This window comes from Clavispora lusitaniae, assembly GCF_014636115.1.
Source record: "Clavispora lusitaniae strain FDAARGOS_655 chromosome Unknown tig00000003_pilon, whole genome shotgun sequence".
Taxonomy (NCBI): domain Eukaryota; kingdom Fungi; phylum Ascomycota; class Pichiomycetes; order Serinales; family Metschnikowiaceae; genus Clavispora; species Clavispora lusitaniae.
In genome coordinates, this window is record NW_027093975.1 from 352,462 (window position 1) to 377,839 (window position 25,378).

The window sequence follows — 25,378 nt, forward strand, 5'->3', positions numbered from 1 at the left end:
GCAGTTGCAGTCAAAGCATAGCGGTAGAGAGACTTTATAAAGGCCAATGGCTATTAGAGGGGTAGACTCATGGAATTCAGCCTCTTGTCCGAATACCAAGACCAAAGAGGCACATCAAACGATACGGGGAACATCCAATGGGGTACAACAGTGGGGTACATACATCCGATGGGGTAGAATGCACGTTTTGGCCAATGGAATGCGGGATTCTTTCTGGAAAGCGGAATCGATGGCAAAATACCCAATAGGAAAGCAACAGGCGAGGATTCCAGAAATGGACGCGGGCAGTGGGGGACGTTAACAGTCCTGAGAGGAAAAAATAATCGAGACAGCAAACAGACCCCGCAGAATGTGTCATTCTGGAAATGATCGCGAGCCTCTTGAGGGAGAGATTCCTGTATTGGAAATGAAAGACCGGATCTCCAATATCAGCAAGCGTTGCATTCCTCTCCGACTCCGGAAAGAGCTCCAATTGGAACATGTTGCAATGCCAATCTGGGGAATCTACGGCTGATGCGCATGCACCCCACATTTGGGGCTGCATGCACCCACGTTCTGCCGCACGTTGAGATCCCCCAAACAGGAACCGCGCCCACCAGGCGCCCAGTTAGGAAACTCGCCCGAAGCAAATACGAACTGCGCCTTATGAGCCGCGGGAATTTGGGCCCGAATCACGAGATTGAAAAATCAATCCATATATATGTGCCGAGGAACTTGAAGGATAGGCCATTTTCTCCAACCATGCAACACTCTTCCATCGACAGACATGTCGAGTCCGACACACGTTTCACTCGTGGAATGTGGGAATACAAAAATGGCATTACTATCAGATGGGCCAATGACGTTGTGAAAATGGAGCAGCGTGACAATGGCGTGCACCAAGTGGCAGCAACTTTGCCTGTTCGCAATAGAGGCGACACCTTGAACAATCCGCTGATCACTTCGCGCTTGTTTTCACCGCGGCAAGGCGTGATTGGCTTCGAAGCGTGCCACCACAAATCTCGTTTTGCGCGGTCGCGCGAGCCACGCTTCGACTTGCACCCAGACGCAGAATTTGCACCCAAAGTCACCAGCACGAAGGAGCATTTTACAGTCGAGTCGGGCAGCACTACTGCCGAGTCAGACGCAGCCAAGTTTGGGGTTCGCTTCAATCACGCAGGCAAGCGCTTGACAGAATTGGGTTTCCGCTCTGTTGGCTGGGTCGACGATGCTCGGTTTGGGAAAAAGTACATGACTGCGCAGCTCCAGGTGGGCGTGGGCGAGAAGTTGTACGGCTTTGGCGAGCGGTTTGGCCCCTTTGTGAAAAACGGCCAGCGCATCGAAACTTGGAATGAAGATGGTGGAACTTCGTCCGAATGGGCATACAAGTCCATTCCAATGTACGTTTCCAACAGAGGATACGCTGTGTTGGTGGACAGCGCCCTGAACGTAGTGTTCGAGGTGCAGAGTGAGCGGACCACCCGAGTCAACATCGCCGTGGAAGGCGAGGGAATTAGACTCTATGTGGTGGGCGGCGACGATCTCAAGCAGGTTTTGGATAGATACACCAGCTTGACGGGAAAACCAGCATTGCCTCCGCCATGGACGTTTGGGCTCTGGTTAACCACGTCGTTCACCACTGACTACGACTTGAAAACCGTATCGCTGTTCTTGCAGGGCATGAAGGATCGCCAGATTCCTCTTCACACGTTCCACTTTGACTGTTTCTGGATGAAGGGCTTCCAGTGGTGCGACTTTGAGTTTGACCAGGACAACTTCCCTGACGCTAAAGCTATGTTGGCCGAGATCAAACAAAAGTTTGGTGTCAAGATCTGCGTGTGGATCAACCCATACATTGCGCAAGAATCCTCTTTGTTTGATGATGCTGACAAAAACGGTTATCTCATCAAAAACTTGGATGGTTCACTGTACCAAACTGACTTGTGGCAGGCAGGAATGGGCATTGTCGACTTCACCAACCCACAAGCAGTATACTGGTACAAGCGGTGTTTGGCTTCGTTGATTGACTTGGGTGTCGACTCATTCAAAACCGACTTTGGCGAGCGCATTCCTTGCAACAACGTCATGTACCACGATGGACTGGACCCTGTGGCCATGCACAATTATTACACGTTTTTGTACAACAAAGCTGTGTTTTCTGTTCTTGAAGAAGGTGTCGGAAAAAACCAGGCGTGCCTTTTCGCTCGTTCAGCCACTGTAGGCGGCCAGAGTTTCCCTGTCCATTGGGGCGGTGACTGTTTGTCTACATTCGAGGCCATGGCCGAAACTTTACGCGGCGGCCTCAGTCTTGGGTTGGCCGGCTTCGGTTTCTGGTCCCACGACATTAGCGGCTTTGAAGGCACGGCCCCAGACCCGGCAGTTTACAAGCGGTGGTGCGCCTTTGGCTTGTTGAGCTCGCACTCGAGACTCCACGGCTCTTCGCTGTACCGAGTCCCATGGAATTTTGACGACGAGTCCAGCGACGTGTTGCGGCTTTTCACTCGCTTGAAGTTGCGCTTGATGCCATATTTGTACCACCATGCGATCTTGGCCCACAAACACGGCGTCCCGATTTTGAGACCAATGTTCCTTGAGTTCCCACAAAACATTGCAGCGGAGTCTGCTGACACTCAATACATGCTTGGAGATGCATTATTGGTCGCTCCTGTTTTCAATGCAGAGGGTGATGTCAGCTTCTTCTTACCTGCTGGCAAGTGGTACGGTTTGCTTGATGGAAAAGTACGTGAGAGCTCTGGCAGTGGCACTTGGGTGCAAGAACAACACGGTTTTCTGTCTTTGCCTTTGCTTGTTAAAGCAGGCTCAGCTATTGTCACGGGCCCAGACGACGCTGAAGAGCCAGATTACGATTACTCCAAGGATTTCATCGTGTCTATCTTCGAAATTGCTGACGGTGCCGCTGTGGTTGTTCCAATTCCCGACAGCAAGAAATTAGGTGCGTATGCGGGCGAAGTCAAGGTTTCGCGCTCGGGCGACACCATCGAGGTTTCGGGCGGCGACGCCCAATTCCAGGTGCGGGTGCTTGGCGTGGAGAAAATCTCGGTCGAGCACGGCGTAGACGAACTCGGAAATGCGCTTGTTTCTGCAAAGGGAAAAGTCACTTTCCGTGTTTAAGCACATGTATTGTTTATAGACTTTCTCACGACGACATGTGCTATGATGTTCGTATTGTTAGATTAAGCCAATTGAAGTTTTTATTTTTTCTAATGAAGTTTGAGCTGTTTGCGATAACACAAGTTCAATTGTATTTTTGAAGCTAGAAATATGTCACTGAATAAGTAGCAAGAAAGTAACCGAACCTCAAAGGAGGTATGGAGCTTGTAGTGGAGGAAGATACTGTTTGATGAGACTCTGGTTCGGCTAAAACGTTCACGACTAGTAAAATCCGTTTTCCTCGACGCTTTGTGTCCCGAGGGTTCACACAAACATTTCAAGACGAATCAGCACTTAATTATGGCTCGTTGAGGAAAATGATTATCTTCTTTTCTTTCATTTATTAACATCTCAGAAGCCTGGGGTATCTTGATGTCTCGCGCATGCAGGTTGCATCTACAATCTGTCCATATAACATGTATTAAATATAGCGTAGAAGGTCGTTAGGCATTACTTAGAAGTATGCGGTGTTGATTGGAGGAACGTTGTTCAACTTGTTAGAGATACCGATGTATGCATGAGGCCAGCCCAAGAAAAACGCCATTCCTGTTCCCCATTGGAGAAGGTATGGAAGTCTCTTGGAGTAGATTTGGAAAATGGAAGTTCTTGGAATAGGCATGGTAATAAGCTGGAAAGGCACAATGATGAATTCACAATTGCTTCCTTTACGTGGGTTTTTATACCATGCTGTTAGGCTGCCCGAGCCAGGAATTACCAGAAACAGACTTACAGGTGGGCCCACGCCAGAGAGGTGGCACCACTTCGCGGAAAAATTTACGATTGGACTTTTGCGGAGCATATACCTCTGGCAACAGGAACTGTGGAACCTTGTTCGCTTTGTAGATTTATGCCTTGCCTGGGATGTCGGAAAAACACATTGATTTTGTGCAACCGTGTCAGCAGGCTCTTTTCACCACTTTCGGACTTTCTGGATTCTGTGTCCGCTGCACTAATCTGCTGCAAGCTGCAGCGATGGTTTGTGGACAGGAATAGATGATCGCGTAAATGGGTTCAGTGGCATGTTGTACGCTTAGAACTAGCATTTGTGCAGATCCGCATCTGAGCCCACGCTATTCTTCTCGGCTAAGAAAGAATAGTCCAATGAGAAACTGGCAATTACGGAAACTATTGGAGATGCTTGAAAAGGTGAGAGTATTGTTCTGTAGTAGTCGTTAGATGTTGTATCCATTATTTCTTCTTTACCTACTGCGCTGACTTGGTCGGACGTCTCATTTAGGTTTGTTTCACGAGATTGTGCTGTCTCATGAGATTGTGCTGTCTCGACCCAAATGATGAATAATATACGTGGCAACCATTTGCCGATCAGACGACGGCAACGTAAAATCCGTAATATCGAGCCTGCGCTATTCTTACTTTTCGCTTGCGGCCGAATCTACAACTAAGTTATGCACAAAATCCGTAATTCTGATAGCTATATAGTGAACAACGAAAAACATAGTGGTCGCAGCCACACCCCTTCCCAATACTTTTGATATCCTAGAATACAGGCCAGTGGTACACTAGCCCGTCCGAAAATCAGCCTAAAGATCCTTCTTGGCCATCATTTCTTCTTGCAAGCCAAAGGTATCGCCATTGACTTCTCCATCCTTGATCACAGCAACTCTCATCGTAGCCAACATATTGTGAGCAGCGTTAGAGTGTGCGTAAACCAAACCGTTGAAAGCCTTTGTAGCATCCTTGCCCAAAGAAGCTCTCACCAATGCCTGTCCACCAGGATGTTCCTTGATGAAGCTCTTGACATTGTGAACAATGCCCGAAATGATGATAAGGCCCTCTTCCTTGGCAATCTCGTTGAAGTGGTCCTTGTCCCAAACAGGCAATTCACTGACGGCAGGGCCCCAGTTCAACTTGTTCTTCATTCTGTTCAACTTCTTCTGTTGTTGTTGGAACAAGCCCTGCTCAATGGCGTTTTGGGAGAAGGTCTTCAAGTTCCAGGCCAAGCCAACCTTCGACAATAACCAAATGGTAACCTTGGTTGGGTCGTATTGGTACCACTTCAATGCATTTCTGTAGTCAGAGGGGAACTCGTGATGGAAGTTGTGGTAGCCTTCACCAAAGGTAACCAATGCAGTGAGGACATGGTCTCTTGGGGTTCTTCTGTCGTCAAAAGGTTGCACACCAATCCAGTGGGCCAAAGAGTTGACGCAGAAAGTGGCTTGTTGAATGAAGAAGAACTTCAAGATACCTGCGTAGATGAAACCTCCCCAGTAGTCGCCCCAGAAAAGACCAGCAATCAAGCAGGGGAAAAGCACAGCGGCAGTCACCATGAGAAGCAAGTAGTGGCGATGTTGAAACACAACAATGGGGTCAGCAGTCAAGTCAGAGATGTCTGCTCTGGCTCTGTTCTTAGGGTTGGCAATGCTCAACATCCAGCCCATGTGCGAAAACCAAAAACCTTGTCTGGCATCGTAAGGGTCTCTGTTGGTGTCAGTGAATCTGTGGTGGATTCTGTGCGAGTGGCCCCACCACTTGATGGAACCTTGCACAGCACCGGCGCCGAAAAAGGCAAAGAAAAGTCTCACGGGCACAGCAGCATCATAAGCCTTGTGCGACCATAGTCTGTGGTAGCCAGCAGTGATGGAAACACCAGAGAAAAGGTACATGAGGGCACCCAAGAGCACCGTCTTCAACTGAGGTGGGTAGTGGTAGGCCGAGTAGCAGCCAAAGGCAGGGATGAGAATGACAAGAATGACGTTCAACCAGTTCACGTGCTGGTGCCAGTTGCTCAAGGTCCAAGGCTGTTCGGAAATGTGGGCGGTACGCATGTACTTCTCACGTTCTCTTTCGTCCTTTTCGAGAAGAGTTTCCAGGTCCTTGGTCATCTGGTCTGCGGTGACATCCACCAAAGACTTTGTGCCCATCAATTTTCCGCCCAAACCCGCAGCGACAATTCTGGGCGCTTTCTTGTTGAATCCAGCAGCAAGAGCATTGAGCGAGGTCAAATCGACCGCTTCCAAGTTATCAGACGACATTTTGGATATGGCTCGAGTACTAAGGGAGATCAGCAACAGAAAGCTGGCACTGGGGGCGTATATATATGTGCGACTATACAGGACTGGCGAGGCGAAAAAGAAAAAATTGGGTCCACGTCTCAGCCGCAGGTATAACGCCACTACAGACACAATTGCACGAATTTTTTTGGGAAAACTTCTTGCGCGTGCTACAAGGCGACAGACGCCTTTTCGCCGGGCTACAATTGCTCTTGTGATGAGAAAATCCCCTCTGGGTTTGCTTGTTTTGGCCTACTGCCATAGCCCTAGGGGCACAGTGTATCCTGTATCAACGGGCAGAAAAAGAAAGGGCCGCACCAAATTGTTGGGCAGCCTGTGTGCACGCCAGATAGTCTCTAGAGTATACCGACCCATCTGAGCAAGGATGATGCCATTAGCTTCTGCCGGAATTCCATCAGGCCACGCGGCATGCAAGAAAGCACACGCAAGTCTGGCATTCATAAGTTCCAGCTGCTGCGTACTCGTTTCCGCCTGAACCCAACCCAACCTGCTGAGCTCCGGAAAATCCTGAAGGGCAGAACATGTGACTCGACGCACGTGCACATCCATCCCATTGACCGCTACAGAGCCACCTATAGCCACTTAGAGGTGCTTGATTTGCTTGATTTGCTTGATTTGCTTGACTTGGCTTGATTTGGCAATCAAACGCTAGATTCTTTGCTCTTCCTCATCTTCGGTTGGCTCTCTCGTTGGTTTGCTTGCGAACTCTACAACTCGTATCTCGAGATGCTTCTATGTCTGTATACATGTTTGCCTTGTCGAGGTATTTCGGTCCTTTCTTTTTCTGCCTTTGGTCCGGTGCTCAGTTGCTCCAATTACCTCTCTGTGCCTTATCAGATAGGAGACAGGCTGCGCACGTGACGTCAGCCCTTCTGTCCGCAAACCAGACTAACATGTATTCAACGCATGTGACGGTCCTGGCCACTGTTGGTCTAGCATGTTTGATGAGCCTCCCTGTTTCTCCTCTTTTTGTGTGGCTGTCACTTTTCGTGCTTCTCTCGGTGCCAGTTTGGTCCGATCATGAGATTGCATGTCTACACATTGAAAGTTTCATTTTGCATTGATTTTTTTTTTTTCTTTTTTGATTTTTTGAATCTCTCTAAATTCCTCATTTTCTAGTGTTCGATTGCGTTTCTTTCATATCGGGTGAACCAGTAGAATTAGTCAATCAGTATGAGAAAAGCCAGCGACATACTGCATGCCAACCACTATGACCACCGTGGAATAGCAGCAACTATGGACTTGACATTCTTTGCTTCGTTTTCTTGCACTCTGTAATTCCGCTCACATTATTATTCCGAGGCTTGCCTCGATTATTCTTGCATCGCACTTGCAAGATATATGTTCTCCTTTGGGTATACAGTTTAAAATTGAGCTGCCGATTGAGCAACGGTGCTAAAAACCTAAAATCTTCAGCTGGATTAGTTTTGACTATACACTTATCTAGGTGCACAAAAATAAACGTGTAGGATTTTTTTACATTTTGCTTGGTCATTTTTTCCCACATTCTGCATTTCCCATTCTCATTATACGAGCAACATACCCCAGATACAAAAAATGGAACACACCGACTGTCCAATCATGTTCTCATCCCTTGCAAAAACAAAAAATTCAGTTCAATACTAGAATCTAAGAAACGAAAGAAGCAAAATCCCTATCCTAGGACAGTGATTGGAGTCTATTCCTGTTGCGGCATAACCCCAGATTGCACACACCCGTACCCCACAAGACTCATTCACCCCCCACCCTATCCTGCAGCTAACACTGGTCACCAAAGGAGTATGTCCGAAATGATCGCATTGTTCAAGAAACATATTACACTCTTTTCCACAAGCGTGCTTTTTATTTTTCTTCCACTAGTCTGGTACTCTACCTCAATTGTGTGTGCTGCATCAAACCTGCATAGCCAATTGCATTCCCTTCTGAGTTCTAACTCGCCTCTAAAACGTGCCCAAGCTCAGCCTTAACGGTAAGATAGCAAAAAAACCTTGTGAGCTAACGCTAAACATCTGAAACACAAAAAGTCCAAGTTACAGAGATGTCACACAATCCGTCTTTTCTGCGGTCGTCGCAATCGCCGATGCTGAACCACCAGCAACTTCACCCCCACCATGGCCAGAGTTCTTCCAGAAAACCCTCCGTTGTAGAAATGTTGTCTTCCCCTCCACCATTGCCAGCTGACCAAACACAGACCTCCATAGATGAGATAAGCTTGTCACGAAACACCTCCATCTCGTCGAGATCATCGTCGGTGATTCAGCCTACCGTCAATTGGAGCGAGATTTTGTTGGCAGACCTAACGGAGGCAAACAAACTCATTACTATCAACTCGTCCTGCTCTGTACAGAAAGCATATGAAACGTTGGTTGACCACAATTTGACATCTGTGCCGGTGGTACTTTCTCAATCTGACGATGGTTCAACAAATTACTTGTCTTTTGATTATTCGGACTTAAACACATACCTTTTGTTGATCATGAACAGAATTAGCGTAGACGATGTTTTGCCCAGCCAGGACAGTGATGGCAGACGCCCTTCGTTGCAAGAGCGCAAAGATACTTTGACTAGTTATATCAATCGCGCCAAAAAGGGCGAGGAGGTTCCTGTGGAAATCATTGTCAGTTTGCAACCAAAAACGCCGTTCCTTAGATTCAAAGAGTCCGACACCTTGCTTAAAGCAGTTGAAGTGTTTGGAAGCGGTGCTCACAGAGTAGCCATCATCAACAACGATAACAAAATCTCGGGTATTCTTTCGCAGAGACGGACCATCAAGTTCTTTTGGGATAACGCACGTAGATTTACGTCGCTCGATTACCTTTTGAACTCGTCATTGCAGGATTTGAAGGTCATTTCAAGCAATCCGGTGACCATTCAAGGCGATTGCCCTTTGATCGAAGCATTGGAAAAGATGTTCACTGAGAGAATGTCCTCTCTTGCTGTCATTGACAAGAACAAATCTCTTGTGGGTAACATATCTATTGTCGATGTCAAGAACGTCTCTTCTACAAATAACTCTCATTTGTTGTTCAAGCCTGTGACTACGTTCATCTCGTACAACTTATCACAAAAGGGTATTGAAAAGGGTCAGGATCAGTTCCCCATTTTCCATGTTAACCCACAAACTTCTTTAGCGAGGGTGATTGCCAAATTAGTGGCTACTCAGTCCCATAGATTGTGGATTGTTGAAGCAAGGACGTCACATTACTCTGTTTCCAACGGCCCTGGTGCCACTGTGGAAACTGCACTTGCTGCAGAAAGTCCAGTGGCTTCGGCAGCAGCCACTAGCATTCAATTTGAAAGTGGCCGTCCGGGCAAACTCATAGGCGTAGTGACGTTGACGGACATTCTTGCTTTGTTTGCGCAGTGCAAGTCTGGAGTGAAAATCGACACGCAATCGGCCAGAAATCAGAGACGCAGATCGTCTACCCTGACAACTAGATCGTCCTTAGATGGCGTGTCTGGCTCGATCACTACTCCAACTACCCCAAAACAACCCAGCGTACCAATAAACCAGGAGATGTTCCGCAAGTCATACCAGACGGGAAAGGGAGACAATGTTTTCAGCAATGAATAGTATATATAGCCACATAGTAAAACCCCCTAACATACAGAGATGTAGCTACTTTGGACTGAACAGAAAAACTGCACTAAATTTCGCTGTAACTTCCACCTAATGCACGAAATCAAAGTCCATAATAAATCAGAACCAGCAAATGCAAAATTTAACCTAATATACGCAGTTTAAATAAGTTTAGCTTCTCACTGGATTAATGCAAATTGAAACGGTGCTTCTGTAGGCTGATCTACTCTCCAATTTTGTCGAATCTAAGTATGTTATAAGAAGAATCTATTGCAATAGATGTCACATCCAAAGAACTTGGATAGAGTTGTCAGTAATGGTTACAGAATATTTACAGACCACATAATTCGTGTTCACAAACATTTATTCGAAGGACATCACGTTGAGCCCTAAGACGAAATTAGTGGGACATGCAGCCTGCACAATGGCCATATACTCTGCTGGCCCAATCTTGAAGAGTCTTTCATTGGCCCAGGGATGGGCTAGGCAACAATGCGTTAGGCAGAACAAGGCGGCAAAAAATTGGAGCATGGAAGAGGCAAGTGAAAAGTCTAAATAGTGCCTAGAAGGCGTAGTGAAGGCGAAAATAAGGGCTGAAGCCCCAGCAGCACGTGACATGTATGCACGATGGCCCACTCTTGTTGCTCCCAGCAACCAACAGTCTGCCCCCCAAGATAGAAATTGGGCCACAGGCAGAATTACGAGGCGGAGAAAAAAAATTCTACAAGATTATTTCTCTGCCTGAAAACGAGGCTAAGCAGAGAAAAAGATTGCTTTATCCACTGGCTGCCGATCAGAAAGTAGCCCGAAATGGTACGGGAGGGTATGTGGTAACTGCAGGACAGATGTCGATTTTTTTTTTTGCCTCTTGGTTATATTGCCATTTCGCTATAGAAGCTGGAACGGCTTTGGAAGAAAAACTAGAGGTTCGAGTGGCGCGCACGCGCGTAAACCACAGCATGCACCGGGTATTTGTAGGAACGACACCTGGTCTGATGCTGTTACCCGGCCGGGAAAAAACAATTTTTTTTTTTTCCGACAGTGGCCATTATATAAAAGTCGCACCCGCTGACCGAAAAGGAACCCCCCTTTTGAAAACTTTTTTTCTTAGTACATCTATCAATCACAATGGGTAAGGAGAAAGCTCACGTCAACGTCGTTGTTATCGGTCACGTCGATTCCGGTAAGTCTACCACCACCGGTCACTTGATTTACAAGTGTGGTGGTATTGACAAGAGAACTATTGAAAAGTTCGAAAAGGAAGCCGCTGAATTGGGTAAGGGTTCTTTCAAGTACGCTTGGGTTTTGGACAAGTTGAAGGCTGAGAGAGAAAGAGGTATCACCATCGATATCGCTTTGTGGAAGTTCGAGACTCCAAAGTACCACGTTACCGTCATTGACGCTCCAGGTCACAGAGATTTCATCAAGAACATGATCACTGGTACTTCCCAAGCTGACTGTGCTATCTTGATTATCGCTGGTGGTGTCGGTGAGTTCGAAGCCGGTATCTCTAAGGACGGTCAAACCAGAGAGCACGCTTTGTTGGCTTACACCTTGGGTGTCAAGCAGTTGATTGTTGCTGTCAACAAGATGGACTCCGTCAAGTGGGACCAATCTAGATTCGAGGAAATCATCAAGGAAACCTCTAACTTCGTCAAGAAGGTTGGTTACAACCCTAAGACTGTTCCATTCGTCCCAATCTCTGGTTGGAACGGTGACAACATGATTGAGCCATCTACCAACTGCCCATGGTACAAGGGTTGGGAGAAGGAGACCAAGTCCGGTAAGTCCACCGGTAAGACCTTGTTGGAGGCCATTGACGCCATTGAGCCACCTTCGAGACCAACCGACAAGCCATTGAGATTGCCATTGCAAGATGTCTACAAGATCGGTGGTATTGGTACTGTGCCAGTCGGTAGAGTTGAGACCGGTGTCATCAAGGCCGGTATGGTTGTCACCTTTGCTCCAGCTGGTGTCACCACTGAAGTCAAGTCCGTGGAAATGCACCACGAACAATTGGCTGAGGGTGTCCCAGGTGACAACGTTGGTTTCAACGTCAAGAACGTTTCCGTCAAGGAAATCAGAAGAGGTAACGTCTGTGGTGACTCCAAGAACGACCCACCAAAGGCTGCTGCTTCTTTCACTGCTCAAGTTATCGTCTTGAACCACCCAGGTCAAATCTCCTCCGGTTACTCTCCAGTCTTGGACTGTCACACTGCTCACATTGCTTGTAAGTTCGACACCTTGATTGAGAAGATCGACAGAAGAACTGGTAAGAAGTTGGAAGAAGAGCCAAAGTTCATCAAGTCTGGTGACGCTGCTATCGTCAAGATGGTCCCAACCAAGCCAATGTGTGTTGAAGCTTTCACCGACTACCCACCATTGGGTAGATTCGCTGTCAGAGACATGAGACAAACCGTTGCTGTTGGTGTCATCAAGGCTGTTGAGAAGACCGACAAGGCCGGTAAGGTCACCAAGGCTGCTCAAAAGGCTGCTAAGAAATAAGCAAGCTGACTGATTGTGTATTATTGAATTTTACATCTGAGCTTTGAACACTGTAGTTGCAAGCAATTGTATCGAATTTGCATATGCCTATTCCTGGGTTTACTCGAAGTTGTGTAAGATTGGATAGTGTTTTCTCCCGTAAGTCTAGAGATAGTTAGATGCTCTCCAGATTCAATAATTAAACTACTCGTTTCTGATATTCACGTCAAAGCTGAGAATTGCCCACTTGCTTGTTCGATCATGGCAGGTATGGCCATTCCTAGTTCCATGTTTACACTCAAGAGTATATTTTTTCGCGGCCGCATATAGACCTCGCTTGACCTGGATACGAGATTGACTCGGACCAGAAACATCGCGGGCCGTTACCATGGATCGATTGCTGCGGCCTCTATGTCTCCTCTTCAGTTTTGACTGGCCGTCAAGGACGATCTCGTATGCTTTGCTTCTCTCGAACTGGCTCATCGAGTGTTTCTTAGGCGACTGGAGCAATAAATGGACAGAGTCAAGCGGCGCGCGTCGAAGTCAGGCCCGTTCAAATCTGGCGCATCTGATATCGGCCGCATCTCCAACTTGGGACGCAACGTCTGCGTTTTTGGAAAAGAGTTGCAAATGCAACGCAAGTGAGCAGCAAAACAACACTTTGATTAATTGAAATTTCGACATTTGAGATTCACCCGGCCAAACACTCTTTGTTTTTGTTTCTGCCTGGTTTATTCTTTTCTTTTTTTTTTTTTTTTTTTTCTTTCGTGTGGATCCGAGTCACTGACTGCGCGCCCCGAAATACGCCTGGCGCATAAATGGCTAGTGAGATATCCGTACGCCCTTTTCCCATATATATATAATAATCTAGTGCAACCAGTTAGCACACCATAGTTTTTTTTCTTCGAAATTCATGATTCGCAGTGCCCGCCTCAGAAACAGGGTGCTCCCTACCGTTTCTCGTGCCCTTTTACGCTCGAGTCCTTTCATTCACAGCCCAAGAAGATGCTACTCTAGCCCTAGCACCAACACACCGGGACAAGACATACCCGAAAGCCACAAATGCGACACGCTGAGCCAAAACTACGCCAGAATATACGAGCCGGCTCCACTTGGCGGGCTCGACTCGTTCCAACGCCGCCATTTCGGCCCAACCCCAAAAGATACCGAGCATATGCTTTCTACCCTAGGATACGACGACATGGACCAGTTTTTGGCTGCTGCCATCCCACCACACGTTTTGGTCAAGCGCCCATTGCAGGTGCAGCCCCAAAACGGATACACAGAGCTGGAAATGCAAGAGCACTTAGCTTCTCTTGCCGGTGAGAACCATATAGCCAAATCCTTTATTGGAAAGGGTTACTACGGCACCCACGTGCCTCCAGTGGTTCAACGTAACTTGTTGGAACTGCCCGAATGGTACACATCTTACACCCCTTACCAGCCGGAAATCTCACAAGGCCGTTTGCAACTGTTGCTCAACTTCCAGACCATGGTGACGTCTTTGACTGGTTTGGATGTTGCCAACGCCTCATTGTTAGATGAAGGAACTGCCGCCGGTGAAGCCATGGCCATGGCATATCATCATCTTCGTGGCCGCAAACCTGTCTATGCTGTAGACACGCTTGTTCACCCACAAACCCTTGATGTGCTTCGCCTGAGAGCCGAGAAGATCGGCGTGGAGGTTGTCGAGCTCCCACTTTCAACCGCTGACGGCATTGCAGAATTGGCTAAGCTTTCTGACCGCTTGTGTGGTGCTTTGGCTCAGTACCCAGCAACAGATGGTAGCATTCATGTTTTCAGCGAAGTAGCCCAAATTGTTCACGAGAACAAGGGTCTTTTCGCTATGGCCTCGGACTTGCTTGCATTGACTTTGTTGCGTTCGCCTGCTGAGCTCGGTGCAGACATTGCATTTGGAAATGCCCAAAGATTTGGTGTTCCATTTGGCTACGGTGGCCCACACGCCGCATTTTTCGCTACAGCTTCATCCTTTGCCCGGAAAATGCCTGGCCGTCTTGTGGGTGTTTCCAGGGACCGCTTGGGTAAGCCTGCATTGCGGTTGGCTTTGCAGACTCGTGAACAGCACATCCGCCGTGAAAAGGCCACCTCCAACATTTGCACAGCTCAAGCTTTGTTGGCAAACATGTCTGCAATGTACGCTGTCTACCACGGCCCAGAAGGCTTGAAGAAAATCGCCAACCGAGTTTATGGATTGACTGCTCACTTGGCGCAGCAAATTAGTCAAACAAACCACACCGTGGCAAACTCCAGCTTTTTCGATACCTTGACCGTTGAGCTTAGTGGAGTTTCTGCAGATGAAATCTTGCAAGAAGCTTTTCAGAAATATAACATCAACTTGTTCCGTGTCGACGATAAGACTATTTCGGTGTCTTTGGACGAGACGGCTACGGTGGAAGATGTATTGAACTTGGGAGCATTGTTTGGAAAGCGAATTCCCGTTGAAAAATTGGCCACTGTGCCTCTGGAATATCTCCGTGAGGACGAGATCTTGCCACACTCTGTTTTCCATTCCCACCATTCTGAAACTGCTATGTTGCGTTACTTGCATCTTCTTCAGTCAAAGGACTTGTCCCTCGCCAACTCCATGATCCCTCTTGGTCTGTGCACCATGAAATTGAACGGTACTGTCCAGATGCAAACACTTTCTATGCCTGGCTTCACTCAAATCCACCCTTTTGCCCCATCCACTCAGGCTATTGGCTATCAGAAATTGGTGAGCGAATTTGAACGTGATTTGAACGACATCACAGGCTTTGCTGCTACCACTCTCATGCCTAACTCTGGTGCCCAAGGTGAGTACACTGGATTGGCTCTTATCCGTGCTTACCACCGTTCGCGTGGTGAGTATGACCAAAGAAACGTGTGTTTGATTCCTGTTTCGGCACACGGTACCAACCCAGCCAGTGCAGCCATGTGTGGCCTCAAGGTTGTGCCCGTTAAGTGCTTAGACGATGGTCTGGTAGACTTGGCCGATTTAGAAGCAAAGGCAGAGAAACTTAGTAAGCAACTTTGCGCCATCATGATCACATACCCATCTACATACGGTTTGTTCGAGCCTGGTGTTCGTCGTGCCATTGATATTGTTCACTCTCATGGTGGTCTTGTGTACTTGGATGGTGCCAACATGAATGCACAAGTTGGCTTGACTTCCCCTGGTGACTTGGGCGCAGATGTGTGCCACTTGAACATTCACAAGACCTTTGCCTTGTCACACGGTGGTGGTGGACCTGGCCAAGGCCCTGTGTGTGTTGCCGAGCGCCTTGTGCCATTTTTGCCTTCTCATAGATTTGCCGACACCCCACACGCCACCGCAGAGTCTATTCGTGCTGTGAACTCAGCACCTTTCGGATCTGCTGCTGTCCTTCCTGTTTCTTACTCTTACATCAAGATGCTCGGTGGCCGTGCGCTTCCATATGCCTCGGCACTCGCCATGTTGAATGCCAACTACATGATGGCCCGTTTGCGCGGCTCATACAAGATCATGTTTGTTGGTGCAAGTTCTGAACTGGCCATCCGCCATTGTGCCCATGAGTTCATTCTTGATCTTCGCGAGTTCAAGGCCGCTGGAATTGAAGCAATCGATGTTGCCAAAAGATTGCAGGATTACGGCTTCCATGCGCCAACTATGTCTTTCCCTGTCGCAGGCACCTTGATGGTGGAGCCTACTGAATCCGAAAACTTGGCTGAATTGGACCGCTTTGTGGAGGCCATGTTGTCTATCCGTCGCGAGATCGAAGCTTATGCTAACGGAGAGTCGTGGGGTCGTGTTTTGAAGAATGCCCCTCATTCTATGGAAGACATTGTTTCGACATCACAGGAAGATTGGGAAGCTCGTGGATACACGAGAGAACAGGCCGCTTACCCACTCCCATACTTGAAGACAAGCAAGTGTTGGCCAACAGTTGCACGTGTAGACGACACCTATGGTGACATGAATTTGCTGTGCACATGTCCTTCTGTGGAAGAGGTTGCCGCATACTAAGAATGATGTTAAGTCTTTACATCAGTTAAAGAGTACCGGCTATGGCAAACTTTCCTTACTTTATGCAGCATGTTTTGTTGTGTTTGGGAATATTTAACAAGTGAATAGAATAACCATCTAATCCATCAAATACTTTGGGTGTTGCGTCAAGTTACCAGTTGGAATCATTACTATTATACTGTGTATGACGCTGTAAACAATCGTTTTCTTTCCATTGAAGTCACAAGTCAATTTTTTTTCCAGCATGTATAATTAGCATAAAAAGATTAACCATATGTTGCGTTCGTGTTCTATGCTTTTAACTTAAAGTTTTGTTGCTATTTTTGGTTGCCTTCATTTCCGTGTTTCCTGTTGTCATGTTTCCATCTTTAACCTCTTCAAACATTCCTTATTTCATATTCTAATTTGCCTTTATTTTCTTATTTGCTTACCTTTTGATTTGCCTTTGATTTGCCTTTTTTTTTCATTCTTCACACTTTAACTTGAATTTCTCAACACTGATTAGAGAATTCGGAACGCAGTCTTTGAATGGAACTCGGAAGTAAATTTTGAAGATCAAGATTGGAGGGCCCGTTATTTGAAGAATTCTTTAGGTTGCCGGAATCCCACCTTATGTTTTGAAGTTTGAGACTTGCCAATATGAAAGAATATATAAGTTGAGTAAGACCCGAACACCACCTATTACTTGCAATGTACCTTTAAACCAAAAAATCCAATATGGTTGAGCCATAAACTAAGTTGGATATACCTGCTAGTTTGTTTTTTGCAATCAAGAGCATGACCGCTGGTCAAGAACGTTTTATCAAGGGAGATTTAATATGAAGAAGGAGAAATGGATTTTTTTAGTGTTTTTCTCATTGAGTATTTAGTCACGAAAGGGCCAATGAAAAGAACTATCTAGCAAATTCCTTCTTCCTTCTTTACTTACTCCTTCCCCATCTCGTATGTTTCACTGTTCCCGAACAAAATATGACGACAATCGTACGTAAGGCAAGATACATAAGTTAACAGTAACCCATTGTCAACAGATAAGATCCAGCCTTAGTTGGCTTTTCAGACCTCCATATTCCATCTTCTTTTGCTTACCGACTATACTAATCTTCACTTGGCTTCATTGCCCACCCGATTTTTGCAGCCTTTCCATCTGTTGACATTCTGCATAGAGATGCGCGCCCGATAGCGCGACATCCACCTTAGAGGGGTTCGCAATCCAACTACTTCACCGAAACCTCACGATCTACATCAGCACCAACCATGGACTGGAATAACAAAAGAACATTCCGTAGTCCACATCTGCCTGTGGCGCTGGTAGCACCATCCTTTAGCTCACAGTACCCACTATATGCAGCAGATTGGGCGAACGACGGCAGTGACTGGATTGCTCTAGGTTCTTTTCGTGAGGGCTTTCTGAACCGCATCCAGGTCATACGAGGAGACGTGGACACAGGCTCGCCAATGCTGGCTGCTGAATGTCACGCGGGATCGCTGTTCGCCTCCATGGCAGAGACAGCAGTGGATTACCCAGTGACAAGGTTACAATGGGAGCCACATCTGGCACAGCGGCTAGCTGCTCTGCTGGAGGTGTTGCGTTTATACCAAATGGAAGACGAAGGCCTCGTGCAGACGCATATGTTGGCCAATAACCTGGCCGGCGATGGTGATGTCAGCACATTTCCTCCAGTAACTGCGTTCGATTGGAACCGTGCAGACCCATCTGTTTTGATCACACTGTCGGTGGACACCACATGCACTGTATGGGACCTTGGACGGTCTACTGCACACGTCAAGACCCAGTTGATTGCTCATGATCTGGAGGTGTTTGATGTTCGCTTTCTCTACCAATCCACTAGCGTATTCGCCAGTGTGAGCAACGACGGCTCCATGCGCGTGTTTGACCTTCGCTCTCTCGAGCATTCCACTATAGTTTACGAACCACCAGGGGCCCCTGGACCCACAACCAACTACAATCCCCTAGCACTTGTGCGTCTTCTGGCGTCCAATGTGGACCAGCACCATTTGGCCACAGTTGGTGTCAATCTGAACCAGGTGCTCGTAATTGACATGCGCATGCCTGGTGTCCCTGTGACCACGTTGGATGGTCTGTTTGGAGGCTTGGCTACGGGTGCAGTCAACTCCCTTGAGTGGCATCCACAACTGAACTTGCTTCTCACAGGCGGAGACGACTGTCAGGCAGTTGTGTGGGACATTGGTTCGACGCGACCGCAACCAGAACCTATAACAATCGACACACCAGTACTTGCGCACAGCGAAGACTTGGAAGTCAATCGTGTTTGTTGGCGACCTAGCGGAGACTGGATAGGTGTGGTTAGTGGAAAGGACTTCCGTGCGGTACAAGCGTAGCTGCGACTTTTAATTACCGATAATATGTACGTGAGAGAGTGAAAATAGAAGGTTGGGCGCTGTGAATGCAAACAGACTGTCGAGCAGACAGCAAGGGCATGACGCATTAGACAATTGGCATGGTGGCCCGCGATGAATTAAGACGGAAGCATACATGACGTTGAATACACGTGTCCCGAAATTTTTGGAAACAAAGGACCCTTTTTAACTACAGTGGTGTATTTTTATGTGGAATAGAGTATAGGTGGAAGGGGCTTTCTATAAATGGGCAATGTTGTATCTTTTCATTCCTAGCGCATCTTCGTAACCCGATTGTTCCTCGGATACGTGTTCCATAATGTTCTATAATCGCATATATACGAGCACCTTCGACGCTGTTATGGTATATGGTGACCCGCGGGCCTGCATATCCAGCCGCATGCATTGCCGCACTGCAACCACTTAACCCCTTTGGGCCCTCTCCTTCGGTTGATCCGCAATGTCTCACTATTGCATATGCCCCTGGCATGGACAGGGACTAGAGGAAATATATTTCTCTCTGATCTCCAGGTCTTTCTGTTCCTTCCTTTCTTCGTTTTTCCTGTTTTCCCGTCGTCCTAGTGCCACGTTGAACGAATCTCCAATCCGACTCATTCGAGCCGTAGCTACCATCATTGAGCAACTACTTGCATATCGAGAACCGGCTTTCACAGCGATCTCATTCTGATTCGTTCGAAGTTCTCTCTCCCACTTCTAACGATTTCCAAGCCCTGTGTTGTTGTCAGTGGCCACATCTGAAATTGCTCCTTGTTTGATTTCCCTGCATATGTGCTCGATGAGGCTCACTATTTTTAGAAGAGCACCTCCTGCTCCTTTGACGAATTCCACCTTAGTTTCTTCTTCCATAATTTCAGCCTCCACCTTAATTGCATCTTCAGCCGTTTCTGGCCCATCGTCATCTTCATCACCATCCATGGCATCTTTTTCTACCCTGGCTGACGTCGACCTGCACACATCATCCACCTTTCGACAGACTTCCTTTTCCCCCTCGACGTCCACACCTCTGTCCTCCATGTCTTTAGGATCTCCATCGACCACGTTTACCACACTGTCGCCACTGGCAGAAATCCTGTCTCTGGACACCACAGTGTCGCTGTCACAATCCGAGCAATCTGGAGTGTCGTCGGAGTTGTCATCTACGCTGTCAACGGCAACATCATCTGATGCTCAGTCTTCAGCAACTTCCTCTTCGACGTCGTTCTCACTGCAGTCCATAGGATCACTGACATTGGATAGTCTGTCTCTGGCTGCGCTGCCACTGTCATCTGAGGCTCTGTCGTCAGAGACACTGTCCCTGTTATCATCCAGTTCAGTTGCATCAAGCAGTCAACCCAGCAGCAGCTCCAGTGAATCCTCCAGCTCGTCACCATCATCATCTGCATCATCTTCATCATCATCATCTTCATCATCATCATCTTCTTCATCATCATTTTCATCGTCTGCACAAAGCTCTTCATTCAGCTCTTCGTCGAGCAGTTCTTCTCTGTCATCTAGTGATTCTTCCAGCAGTTCGATTGCATCCAGCAGTTCTGCTTTCCCTTCTAGCTCTTCATTCAGCAGTTCTATTGTGTCTTCCGAGACATCTACTGCTTCTACTGCGTCTCCATCATCGAGTTCATCTATTGCTCCATCGACGCTGTCCTCGGCAGCGCTGTCCACGTTTTCATCACTGGCCCAGACTAGCCTGTCTTCCCACCTGCCTCTGACAACAAGCCATCTGACACCTCTGTCTTCGCTGTCATTCAGCTCGTACATCTCCACCATAAGTGTACTTCCCGATACCACGATTACTACATTGGTGACTGTGCCGACCGCTGCCAATTCTGTTAATAACCCCTCTACTGGTTCTTCCAATAAGAGTGCCAAGCTTATTGGAGGCTTGGTTGGCTCCATTGGTGGCACAATTGTCATCGGTGCACTTGTCGTAGTCTTCTTACTTTTACGTCGGAAGAGAAGCACCGTGACCAACCCACTGCCAGACTTTGGTGCAGACGACCCATCGCGCGATCTGTTGGAGAAAACACCAACAGAACCTTCTGGTTTCAAGAAGCTATTTGGATCAAAAGCTGCCGCGTATGGACGTTCTAGCAAAGCTATTGACTTGGAGAAAGACGTGCCGTTGCATGCTGCGGATGAGGACTTTGAATACCGTGGAGTGACCAACAGCAACAACTTGGATCCCGTTTTCCGATCTGCTGGTAGTTCTGTGCCTGTTTCTGGTGCAGGTTCCAGCCAGACCAGCACCAAGCACCATTCGCGATACAATTCCGAGGTTACTCCCTTATTCACAATGCATGAGCACTCACAAGATGCTGCTGGTCAGCCCGAAGAACATAATGTATCGAGCGATTTGGAAGCTGTATCGGATGACGAATTTCTCTTTCGAAATGAGCCGCATGCGGTTTGGACGGGCGATAATAGCAACAACTCTCGCCTGCGCTTTGCCGAAGAGTTTTAATCTACATTGGCTGAGCGCCCCCTCCTGCAGTGTATAAATTAATTAGAGATCGACTTTTATACTCTCGGTATTTTCAACAAGCTCGTGGCATTTTACCAGGTTCCTCTGCACGTCGTATCGACGTCTTAAAATATTTCTCTAGTATAATCGTCTAGTTCCTTATTTGTCCCTGTTATTGACCCAATCTTAAGCCTAGTCATTTTCTCAGAAATAATAGGACTACGCACTCAAGTACCCAAACATCTATACTCTACTGCTTCAACAGATTATACTTAAGATTGCATTTTTTTTATCCTACGTCGGTTCTATTTGGAAACATCCGCTACAAACTCCTTTATACACATTTGGACTGATAAATTTCGCTGCTCTTGAATCATCATCCTTCACTCTGGCAAACACATCCGTGCACCACCATACTTAATCTTGAGAAAAAAAAAGTCCTTTCGTCAGATCTCCATCATGTCTACGAAAAACGTTCTCGTCAAGTTGATTGTTGGTGCGGGCCAGGCTGCCCCTGCTCCTCCAGTCGGACCTGCTTTGGGATCCAAGGGTGTCAAAGCGATCGATTTTTGCAAAGAATTCAACGCTAGAACGGCGCATTTCCAACCAGGTACGCCCATCCCGGTTCTTTTAACTGTCAAGCCTGACAGGTCTTTCACATTCGAGATGAAGCTGCCCCCAACGTCATGGCTCATCATGAAAGCCGCCAATGTTTCCAAAGGTAGCGACAAACCCACACACAATATGGTGGGCAAAATCTCGTTGAAGCACGTTTATGAAATCGCCAAAATCAAGAAAACCGACGAGAGACACAAGAATGTGGACTTGCAGTCGATCTGCGGTGCCATCATTCTGACAGCAGACGCCGTGGGTGTTGAAGTTGTCCCATAGAGAGCATTATCTTGTACATAGACATAAATACCAAGTAATACGAACATGGAGTAGATATGAAGACGCAAGCAACGGCAGATAAACTAGAGAAGACTGACATACAAAGACCTAGCAAGCGGCCGGAAACCCACATTTTGTTAATACTAGCAGTGGTTTTGTACGTGAATATTCAAAGTCCCGGAGAATATATCACTACTGCGACAGATTTCAACACGACTGCATTTTTAACGAACCGTTGTGGCTAGGAAGGAGCATAATACTAAACCACCATTAGTATTGTACCTAAAATGGAGGTAGACGATTGTGGTTCACTGTACTTCAGCTCATACAAGCTCTCAAATATCGCTCCATGTATTCTAAATCATATTACATCTTCCATGAATTGATATAAAACAGAAAATAAATGTTAAATGTTACATGCACGGGTAGTCGTCGGACGCTTCATGAACACACGCCCGATCAAGACTATACTATGTCTTATCTAAATGTCATAGGCGTCCCATTATTTCTTTTTCTTTTCAAACGCCGCAATGTGAGCCTTGGATTGGTCCACAATAGTGTGGTCGTGATCATCGCCCTTGAAAACTTGGCAGTTCATCGACCCATCCGCATTGACAACCTCCTCCACAGTACACATGTGCACAGACTTCAACCACTCATCTTCAAAACATTCTTCGACAGAAATCCGGCACGCTGGGGCCAACTCCACCATGCGTCCCAACAAAGGACGACAATCCTCTGGTAATGCAAGCAATAATCTTCCGGCACCCGTCTCACTAGACGTATGAGCTTTTCCAGCAGCCGCAGCGTCGACGTCTGCCAGTTCAGCGACTTCATCGATAGCTTGCGAGATAACACCGAGATCAGTGAGGCCGCTATGCTCTGCTGGTTTGGGCTCAGGCATTTTGATGAGCATTTCACTCAAAGGAAGACCTTCACTGCGTGTGGCGAACATCTTAAAACTGCTATCTATCATCTTGGGAACCTTCCATGGGAACTTCTTGAGCATCATGCAGCAGTAGATAATTGCCACTGACCAAACGTCGACAGGGCGGGGGTCGTATTTGTTGAAGACGCAGACTTCCGGAGCCAAATAAGGGTCCGACCCGACAATACCTTGAGCTTCAATCAAAGTTTTCGTGAAAGGATACGAAAACACAACTGCAGAGCCGAAATCAATGATTTTCACAATTCCGCGGGCGTCAATAACACAGTTGTCCAACTTCAAGTCTCTGTGAGCAAGCCCCATCGAATGCAAGTAGTTGACACCACACAAAATTTGCTTGAAACAGCAGTTGATTTCTTCACGCGACATTTGGTTGGACATGACAATGGCGAACAAGTCAAAATCACAGTACTCCATCACTTGCAAAAGACGGTCATTCTCGTAACAAATCTCCACCGTTTCAATGATGTTTGGATGCTTCAAAGTTGAACCGATACAGTACTCACCTGTAATCTTTTTGGCATAGTCCTTTTTTGTTTCATTTTGGTGTTTGGTTCTGAACTCCTTCACGGCGAAAGTTTTCTTATCCGACAAGCGCGTGACAAGTTTCACAGCACCTCCTGCTCCCGCACCCAAGCTCTCACCAAACTTACTATATCTTTTTGAGAAAGGTAATTGTTGGTGCTGCTGGGTGAGCATGGTCAGAACAGAAGTTCTCCGTTCCTGTGGGCCACGCATAGATGGGGTTCTACTTACGAAACCGCCCGGCGACTGTGAGTAGGATGTGTCAGAGGTGAGGGAGTTAGCTGACTGATTAGTGTAAGAGGCGTTAAACATAGAACTGTTGATCGGTGTCGCATTGGCCGAAGGCATGTTATTGGAGCGCAAGGAAGAAGACATGTTCCCCACTGGGATGGGCTGTGATGGCGTAGTCGAACCCTTTTTGAAGAAGCGCATCAAGTTAGCCATGGAGTTGTGCCGGGAGCTCGCATGCATGGGCACCGAGTCCATGGATGATGTCGAAGATGGCGAGCTGCCAGGCATCTGGTTATCCTGTGGGTGTGCATTACTGTAGAAGTGGCCCAAATCAGTTGACGATGCGCTGTTTTTAGGCTGCTTCTTTGAGGAGAAGAAAAGCAGGAGACTTGACTGCGATCCCAGGCGTGCAGACGTTGACAACGAAGCTGCAGCCTGAGCTTGCGCCACCCGTTGTTTGGACACCACAAACCGCGGTTCGATCAGCAGCGAACCCACTTGCGGAGACAGGAAATGGACGGACGAAATGGGTTGTCCGTTGGGCAAGTTGGGCACATGGTCTTGCGAGGGCGACGACATGTGCAACGCCGTGGAGAGGTTGGACGGCGTTCCGAAGCCGTTGGACTTGCTCAACGAACTTGCAGCCATATGTCCAGCCCTTCCTCCAGGGGCGCTATAGGGAATAGAAGATGACAAGCTTTCTCCGCCATAACCGCCAGTGGAAAAGAAAGACGTATGTGACACAGAATTAGTGCGATTGATTCTAGGGCTGAGGCCACTTGGGGTGCGGCTAAACGAACGGCTGGGCATAGCATCGCTAGGCGAGTCGAAGCCGCCACTCACAACAACAGGGGCCCGTTGCAGAGGCAGCAAATCTTCGGTTAGATCACTTGGATCGGGGATTCCCAAGGGGATAGTGAGACCCGGTTCGAGATCGGGCTGCGCAACGGTATCATTCGATGATTCATTAATAGGAGTTGTTTTTTCTCCCTGCTTACGGTTAAGTCCATTAAGTGAGGTCAGCGAAGCATTTGCAGAAGCAGCGGCAGAATTATTTTCGCTCAAAAGTTTGGTCAACGAAGAAACAGGTTGTTTGGGAGGAACTGGAGCGCCCGGAGGCACAAAGGGTTCCATTTTCTTCGGAGTTTTGAGGTGGAATGGTGGATACAACGGTATGCTGGAGCAAAAAGTGGGTTTTATGAGTCAGCAGACCAAAAGAAAAAAAACGGTAGCAAAAAGCAGTAAAGTCGAGACAGGACAGACCTCAAAGATGCAAGATGCGATAACAATATAGAAAACAAAACAGTAGCCTCGAGAAGGAGATGGAAATGGTCTGTTTAGAAAGACTGGATATCTGTTGAATTGTGGAAACAAATAATGAGTGAGCGAAGGAAGATTGGAGGAAAGATAAGCACGTGATGCTCGTCCTCCGGTGATTTATCGCGCGCTTTAGATAGCGCTCTACATGTGCAGTACCGGCAAACTTTAAAGTTTCGATGCTTTGGGATAAGAATACGAAAGGAAAGATATGCTGCAGAGCGGAGGAAAGCGGATTAAGAATGGCGGTACACTAGTGAGATATGGTTACTGTGTTGAACATTTTTCTGCTCCATGAAAGACCGGAAATTGTTCCGGATATAGGTGTCGATCATGCACTCCTCCTAACACTCAAACTCAT

At 47.3% G+C, this 25,378-nt stretch overlaps 12 protein-coding genes across 12 annotated transcripts; 8 read left to right on the forward strand and 4 right to left on the reverse strand. All coding sequences in view use genetic code 12, as the record gives it.

The window, feature by feature from the left end:
* Positions 1 to 76: 76 nt before the first annotated feature.
* On the reverse strand, positions 77 to 544 carry FOB63_000178 (uncharacterized protein; the record flags this gene model as incomplete). The annotated part of the gene is made up of 1 exon (XM_002618968.2): positions 77 to 544. The coding sequence occupies one exon, from the start codon at positions 542 to 544 to the stop codon at positions 77 to 79; it is 468 nt and encodes a 155-aa protein (XP_002619014.2).
* Positions 545 to 645: 101 nt separating this feature from the next.
* Positions 646 to 3,111, forward strand: yicI (Alpha-xylosidase domain protein; the record flags this gene model as incomplete). Its single annotated transcript, XM_002618970.2, has 1 exon — positions 646 to 3,111. One exon carries the CDS (start codon positions 646 to 648, stop codon positions 3,109 to 3,111), a length of 2,466 nt encoding a protein of 821 aa, XP_002619016.2.
* A 1,580-nt stretch (positions 3,112 to 4,691) lies between these two features.
* Positions 4,692 to 6,143, reverse strand: OLE1 (stearoyl-CoA 9-desaturase; the record flags this gene model as incomplete). Its single annotated transcript, XM_002618971.2, has 1 exon — positions 4,692 to 6,143. One exon carries the CDS (start codon positions 6,141 to 6,143, stop codon positions 4,692 to 4,694), a length of 1,452 nt encoding a protein of 483 aa, XP_002619017.1.
* Positions 6,144 to 6,590: 447 nt separating this feature from the next.
* FOB63_000181 (uncharacterized protein) lies at positions 6,591 to 6,815 on the forward strand (the record flags this gene model as incomplete). The annotated part of the gene is made up of 1 exon (XM_066102192.1): positions 6,591 to 6,815. The coding sequence occupies one exon, from the start codon at positions 6,591 to 6,593 to the stop codon at positions 6,813 to 6,815; it is 225 nt and encodes a 74-aa protein (XP_065958520.1).
* A 1,405-nt stretch (positions 6,816 to 8,220) lies between these two features.
* SDS24 (Sds24p) lies at positions 8,221 to 9,756 on the forward strand (the record flags this gene model as incomplete). The annotated part of the gene is made up of 1 exon (XM_002618972.1): positions 8,221 to 9,756. The coding sequence occupies one exon, from the start codon at positions 8,221 to 8,223 to the stop codon at positions 9,754 to 9,756; it is 1,536 nt and encodes a 511-aa protein (XP_002619018.1).
* A 1,134-nt stretch (positions 9,757 to 10,890) lies between these two features.
* On the forward strand, positions 10,891 to 12,267 carry TEF2 (translation elongation factor EF-1 alpha; the record flags this gene model as incomplete). Its single annotated transcript, XM_002618973.2, has 1 exon — positions 10,891 to 12,267. The coding sequence occupies one exon, from the start codon at positions 10,891 to 10,893 to the stop codon at positions 12,265 to 12,267; it is 1,377 nt and encodes a 458-aa protein (XP_002619019.1).
* An 892-nt stretch (positions 12,268 to 13,159) lies between these two features.
* Positions 13,160 to 16,249, forward strand: GCV2 (glycine decarboxylase subunit P; the record flags this gene model as incomplete). The annotated part of the gene is made up of 1 exon (XM_002618974.2): positions 13,160 to 16,249. One exon carries the CDS (start codon positions 13,160 to 13,162, stop codon positions 16,247 to 16,249), a length of 3,090 nt encoding a protein of 1,029 aa, XP_002619020.2.
* Positions 16,250 to 17,503: 1,254 nt separating this feature from the next.
* Positions 17,504 to 18,610, forward strand: FOB63_000185 (uncharacterized protein; the record flags this gene model as incomplete). Its single annotated transcript, XM_002618975.2, has 1 exon — positions 17,504 to 18,610. The coding sequence occupies one exon, from the start codon at positions 17,504 to 17,506 to the stop codon at positions 18,608 to 18,610; it is 1,107 nt and encodes a 368-aa protein (XP_002619021.1).
* Positions 18,611 to 19,342: 732 nt separating this feature from the next.
* FOB63_000186 (uncharacterized protein) lies at positions 19,343 to 20,542 on the reverse strand (the record flags this gene model as incomplete). Its single annotated transcript, XM_066102193.1, has 2 exons — positions 19,343 to 19,815; positions 19,981 to 20,542. 2 exons carry the CDS (start codon positions 20,540 to 20,542, stop codon positions 19,343 to 19,345), a joined length of 1,035 nt encoding a protein of 344 aa, XP_065958521.1.
* Positions 20,543 to 20,621: 79 nt separating this feature from the next.
* Positions 20,622 to 21,107, forward strand: FOB63_000187 (uncharacterized protein; the record flags this gene model as incomplete). Its single annotated transcript, XM_066102194.1, has 1 exon — positions 20,622 to 21,107. The coding sequence occupies one exon, from the start codon at positions 20,622 to 20,624 to the stop codon at positions 21,105 to 21,107; it is 486 nt and encodes a 161-aa protein (XP_065958522.1).
* Positions 21,108 to 21,566: 459 nt separating this feature from the next.
* MRPL19 (mitochondrial 54S ribosomal protein uL11m) lies at positions 21,567 to 21,998 on the forward strand (the record flags this gene model as incomplete). Its single annotated transcript, XM_002618977.2, has 1 exon — positions 21,567 to 21,998. The coding sequence occupies one exon, from the start codon at positions 21,567 to 21,569 to the stop codon at positions 21,996 to 21,998; it is 432 nt and encodes a 143-aa protein (XP_002619023.1).
* Positions 21,999 to 22,500: 502 nt separating this feature from the next.
* NPR1 (serine/threonine protein kinase) lies at positions 22,501 to 24,834 on the reverse strand (the record flags this gene model as incomplete). The annotated part of the gene is made up of 1 exon (XM_002618978.2): positions 22,501 to 24,834. One exon carries the CDS (start codon positions 24,832 to 24,834, stop codon positions 22,501 to 22,503), a length of 2,334 nt encoding a protein of 777 aa, XP_002619024.2.
* Between the last annotated feature and the right edge of the window lie 544 nt (positions 24,835 to 25,378).